Genomic DNA, 6,000 nt, shown 5'->3' with positions numbered 1-6,000 from the left:
CTCCAGTTCTCCTTGTGCTCCCTGCCCCCCCCCCCCACAGTGCTCTCCAGCCCCCCCCCACAGTGCCGTCCACCCCACACCCCCCCACAGTGCTCTCCAGCCCTCCACAGTGCTGTCCATCCCCCACAGTGCTGTCCACCCCCCACAGTTCTGTTCACCCCCCTCAGTGCTCTTCAGCCACCCACAGTGCTCTCCATCCCCCCACAGTGCTGTTCACCCCCCCCCCCCACAGTGCTCTCCAGCCCCCCACAGTGCTCTCCAGCCCTCCACAGTGCTGTCCACCCCCCACAGTGCTCTCCAGTCCCCCCCCACAGTGCTTTCCAGCCCCCCACAGTGCTGTCCAGCCCCCCCAAAGTGCCGTCCACCCCCCCACAGTGCTCTCCAGCCCTCCACAGTGCTATCCACCCCCCCCCCCGCACAGTGCTGTCCACCCCCCCCCCACAGTGCTCTCCAGCCCCCCACAGTGCTCTCCACCCCCCCACAGTGCTCTCCAGTCGCTCACAGTGCTGTCCACCCCGCCACAGTGCTCTCCAGGCCCCCACAGTGCTGTCCACCCCGCCACAGTGCTCTCCACCCCCTCTCAGTGCTCTCCAGCCCCCCCACAGTCCTCTCCAGTCCCCCACAGTGCTCTCCAGCCCACACCCCAGTGCTCTCCAGCCCCCACAGTGCTGTCCACCCCCCCCACAGTGCTCTCCAGCCCCCTCACAGGCTGTCCACCACCCCACAGGGCTCTCCAGCCCCCCACAGTGCTCTCCACCCCCCCACAGTGCTCTCCAGTCGCCCACAGTGCTGTCCACCCCGCCACAGTGCTCTCCAGGCCCCCACAGTGCTGTCCACCCCGCCACAGTGCTCTCCACCCCCTCTCAGTGCTCTCCAGCCCCCCCACAGTCCTCTCCAGTCCCCCACAGTGCTCTCCAGCCCACACCCCAGTGCTCTCCAGCCCCCACAGTGCTGTCCACCCCCCCCACAGTGCTCTCCAGCCCCCCACAGTGGTCTCCAGCACCCCACAGTAGTCTCCAGCCCCCACAGTGCTCTACACCCCCCCACAGTGGTCTCCAGCCCCCACAGTGCTCTCCAGCCCTGTTCTTTCTGCCCCCGGAACTCTCTGCCCTGTGCTCTCCACCCCTGTTCTTTTTGGCTCCCCCTCCAGTGCTCTCTCAAGCTCCCCCCCAGCACTCTCTCTGCTCCCCACCCCTGTGCTCTCCACTACCCCCTGCATTTTGCCCCCACCCATGTGCTCTCCAACCCAGCTAGTCCTCTCCGCTCCCCATAGTGCTCTCCAGTCCCCCATGCTTTCCACCCCTGTTCTTTCTGGCCCCCACTGGTGCTCTCAAGCTCCCCCCATTTCTCTCCACTCCTCCCTGCTCTTTGTACCCCCCAGTGATCTCCAGCCCTGTTTTTCTTCCCCCCAGTAGTCTCAAGCTCGCCCCAGTGCTCTCAAGCCCCCCCCCCCAGTGCTCTTCGCCACCCCATACTCTTAGCCCCCCAGTGCTCTCAGCCTCCTGTGCTCTCCACCCCTGTTCTTTTTGGCCCCTACCATTGCCCTCAAGTTCCCCCCCAGCACTCTCCACTCCCCACCTCTTTACTCTCTACTCCCCCTGCATTTTGCCCCCACTCATGTGCTCTCCAACCCCGCCAGTGCTCTCCATCCTCCATAGTGCTCTCCAGTCCCCCGTGCTTTCCACCCCTGTTCTTTCTGGCCCCCACTGGTGCTCTCAAGCTCCCCCAATTGCTCTCCACTCCTCCCTACTCTTAGTACCCCCCAGTGCTCTCCAACCCTGTTTTTCTGCCCCCCAGTACTCTCAAGCTCCCCCCCCAGTGCTCTTCGCTACCCCACACTCTTAGCCCCCCCCAGTGCTCTCAGCCTCCCATGCTCTCCACCCCTGTTCTTTTTGGCCCCCACTATTGCTCTCAAGTTCCCCCCAGCACTTCCCACCCCTGTGATCTCCACTCCCCCCTGCTCTTTTCCCCCACCCATGTGCTCTCCAACCCCACCAGTACTCTCTGCTCCCCCTTCTCTCCAGCTCCCACTTTCCCAGGACCAGAGGACAGGCTGACTGGGGCCGGAAAATGAGGACGTCTGAAGGTGCAGGTTGCCAGGGACCACTCCATCTCACAGCAAACAGATCCTCTGGAAGGAGCACCGTCCCCATCCAAAACGAGAACAGACTCTGCCTGCTGCTGGCCATCATGGATATCCTGCTGACATGCAAGGTACTGTACTGAGCATCAACAGCACACCTTCCCACAGACAGGGATTGCAGACTGGGACATGCGGCACAGGAGAGGCTGAAATTATGGGCACAGCGAGACTGCATTCACGGCACAGTGAGGCTGCATTGATGGACACAGTGAGGCTGCAATGATGGGAACGGTGAGGCTGCAATTATGGGCACAGTGAGGCTGCAATGGTAGGCACAGCGAGGCTGCAATGGTGGGCACAGCGAGGCTGCATTGATGGGAACAGTGAGGCTGCAATTATGGGCACAGTGAGGCTGCAATTATGGGCACAGTGAGGCTGCAATGGTAGGCACAGCAAGGCTGAAATGATGGGCACAGCGAGACTGCATTCACGGCACAGTGAGGCTGCATTGATGGGCACAGTGAGGCTGCAATGATGGGAACAGTGAGGCTGCAATTATCGGCACAGCGAGGCTGCAATGGTAGGCACATCGAGGCTGCAATGGTGGGCACAGTGAGGCTGCATTTGATGGGCACAGTGAGGCTGCAATGGTGGACACAGTGAGGCTGCAATGATGTGCATAGTGAGGCTGCAATGGTGGACACAGTGAGGCTGAAATGATGTGCACAGTGAGGCTGCAGTGGTGAGCACAGTGAGGCCGCATTCATTGGCATAGTGAGACTGCATTTGATGAGCACAGTGAAGCTGCATTGATGGGCACAGTGAGGCTGAATTTGATGGGCACTGGTGAGGCTGCATTGAGCTCTTATATCATGTCTGCAGTCTCTGACCATCTCCTGTATCATGTCTGTAGTCTCTGAGGGAGTCTGGAGAGGAGTCAGGATGGGGGTCATGGGAGAAGTCAGACTTGTGTGGACTGTGAAGAGGAGTCTATAGGATAAAACCAGAGCCAACCAAGCAGGAGCCAACTGACTGAGCCCTGCACGGTGCACCTAAGAGGTAGTGAGTGACAGCACCGCCAGGCCAGTCTGAAGGGGGGGTCACTGATGTAAGGGGGTGTGAATACGATAATGGCACTGATATAAAGGGTTTCCCCCTTATATCAGTAACCTACCCCCCCTTACCTTAGTGTATTCTTTCTGCGGAAGGTGCCCCACCCCACGTTCTGAGTTCCTGGGGTCCCCCTTGATGATTGACCACTTTTAACTGGAATTTGCTTATATATATATATATATATATATATATATATATATATATATATATACATATAAATCCCTATGTGATTTCATATCTGTCTTATCTATATATAATACACTCTTCAAATGTGCTTTAAAATGTGTGGTTTTACCTTTTATGAACAAGAAAATAATGACGTTATGCTGTTGCGCTGGTATAATAATGCTGTGGGGCTGGTATGAAATTTTTTCAAGGGCTGGATTTTATTCCCAGTCCGGCCCTGGCCCTGAGAACAAGGTTGATGACCACTGGTTTACCACACAAGTGCTTTTTTTTTTTTACCACTACTATTCATTTACATTGGCTTTTGGAATTTACAAATGCAGCAATTTAGAAATCAGATGAAAGTTTTAGAGCTGGGAAACACTTTTTGATAGATAAAAAGTGCATTTTACATACATCTATATAGATCAGATCAAAATGAGGGACAAATGAAGAGGAAAGAGGGATATTGCTCCAAATCAGGGACAGTCCCTCGAAATCAGGGACAATTGGGAGCTATGGGTGATGGCCTGATCACATTGTGCACGCCTGCTCTGCTGGTCTCTGAAAAGCGATCCTCCCCAAATACTTTACAGAGGGCATAAGGCTGGATTCACACCTATGGCAGTTTTAAAGCTTTTTGCAGATTTGCTCTACAGAACGTGTTCCATAGGAAACCATGGTAAATGGACTGTAGTGCAAATCTGCAACCTGCAAAAAGCATTAAAACTGCATAGGTGTGACTCTAGCCTTAGAAACTACAGCTGCTGGCTTTTCAAAAGAGAAAAATGCAGTAATCTTGAACTTGGATAAAAAGTCTAATGCAGCATAACAGTTTAGGTGGTAGAAGATTTAGTAACAATCATTCCTATCACCTCCTCTACTCTCAGTATAAATGTATAAACCAGGCACCAGAGGGATGTGGCTGGAGTAGTACTTCTACACCCTGGCTCTTCATTCCTCCCCAGCTCAGAAAGGAGGGGAGGCCAAGGGGGTGTGTCGCAGCATGTCGGCTCCCTATTGGGTAAAATATTGCAGGTCACATGACTCGGGCATCGTGTTGCTAGCCGGGGAGTAGGTGTGTGGCGCAGTGTGTAGTTGGAAGGTTCGGTGTGTAGTTGTGCGGTGCAGAGAGAAGTTGAAGATGATCACTTTCGGCTATTGGGATATTCGAGGGGTGAGAGAGGCTGAGTACTGAGGTGATACGGGGTATATGAGGGATTGCTGAGCACAGCATTTGGCTGACCTCTTTCTTTCTTACTCTGTATAGTTGGCTCATGCCATTCGAATGCTGCTGGAATACACCAAGACGCCATATGAAGAGAAGATATATGTCACAGGCGAGGGTGAGTCCTTTATTGAAAGCTATTTTATCACAGCTAGTGCTGAGGGAACTGGTTTAATAAATGAAACATCTGAAAATAATCCCAGAGATGTATGAGATCCCCATGGATACGTTCACCGCGGTTCTCAATTTGGTTACAACTAAGGATGAGCTTAGGCACGTTCGCATGGACCACGTGCAGAGTCCACCAGGAAGTCGGCGCTGCGCTAATCACAGGAAGTGAGACGTTCCCTTGATGTGCGGCTGCAGAGATCGGGCAATGTCTCACTGCGTGTGATTAGCGCAGCGATGCGTTGACTTCCTGGCGGGCTCTGCACGTGGAATATGCGAACACGCCTGAGCTCATCCCTAGTTACAACCTGTATTGTGCTTTCACCGCTTCCCTACCAGACCTATTTTTCAAATGTTGATAAATCTGCATTGTTTTTCTAGATTACTTAAAGTGGTTGTAAACCCTTACAAACCACTTTGACCTACAGGTAAGCCTAGATTAAGGCTTACCTGTAGGTCCAATAAATATCTCCTAAACCTATACGGTTTAGGAGATATTTGCCCGAAGACAGGCACCGCTGTCTACGGCGCATGCGCCGTAGACAGCGGCGTGCAGGCGCACTGAGCGCGGCATTTTTCAAAAAAACGGAGCTGCCACGCGTGTCGGCTCCTGTGCGCATGCGCGGGAGTGACGTCATCGCGGCTCCGCTGAATGACAGCGGCGGAGCTGCGAGACCCCACCGAAAAGATGGATGCGCCGGACTACAGGGGACAGCGGTGACATCGCTGGCTCCTGTGTCAGGTAAGTGACACATAATGGACTACTATGCGATGCATAGTAGTCCATTATGCTTTGCCTTTGCAGGGAATGAAAGGGTTTACTTCCTCTTTAACCACCTCAATGCAGGGCACTCACCCCCTTCCTGCCCAGACCAATTTTCAGCGCTCACACTTTGACAAATAGTCATGCAACACTGTACTCATGTGATTTCTTTTGGTGGTATTTAATTACTAGTGTTTTTTTTTTTTTTTTTTTTGTGCTATAAATAAAAATGTACATTTTGTGGAAAAAATGCCGTTACATAGTTAGTAAGGTTGAATAAGGACACCAGTCCATCCAGTTCAACCTGAGTGAGTGTTTACAATTTCCCCTATCCCTGTACATTGCACACTCACATCAGTCCCTACCCTCAAGGAGCCCACAATCCAAGGTCCCCATTCATATACTAGGGCCAATTGTGGACAGAAGTCAATTAACCTACCTGCATGTCTTTGGATTGTGGGAGGAAACCAGGGTGCCTGG

At 53.4% G+C, this 6,000-nt stretch overlaps 1 protein-coding gene across 1 annotated transcript in view; it reads left to right on the top strand.

Moving 5' to 3' along the window:
* Positions 1 to 4,381: 4,381 nt before the first annotated feature.
* Positions 4,382 to 6,000, top strand: part of LOC143982516 (glutathione S-transferase Mu 5-like) — an 83,023-nt gene continuing 81,404 nt past the window's right edge. Inside the window, exons 1-2 of the mRNA XM_077481330.1 lie at positions 4,382 to 4,538; positions 4,632 to 4,707. Of these exons, the coding sequence (XP_077337456.1) occupies positions 4,506 to 4,538; positions 4,632 to 4,707 (109 nt within the window). The 5' untranslated portion in view covers positions 4,382 to 4,505. The remainder of the gene's footprint in view (positions 4,539 to 4,631; positions 4,708 to 6,000) is intronic.

Source organism: Lithobates pipiens, unplaced genomic scaffold (assembly GCF_037356315.1).
Source record: "Lithobates pipiens isolate NorthernLeopardFrog02 unplaced genomic scaffold, aLitPip1_a1.2 Scaffold_16, whole genome shotgun sequence".
Taxonomy (NCBI): Eukaryota; Metazoa; Chordata; class Amphibia; order Anura; family Ranidae; genus Lithobates; species Lithobates pipiens.
Note: the sequence above shows the minus strand (reverse complement) of the source record. Positions and strands in the feature narration are given on the sequence as shown.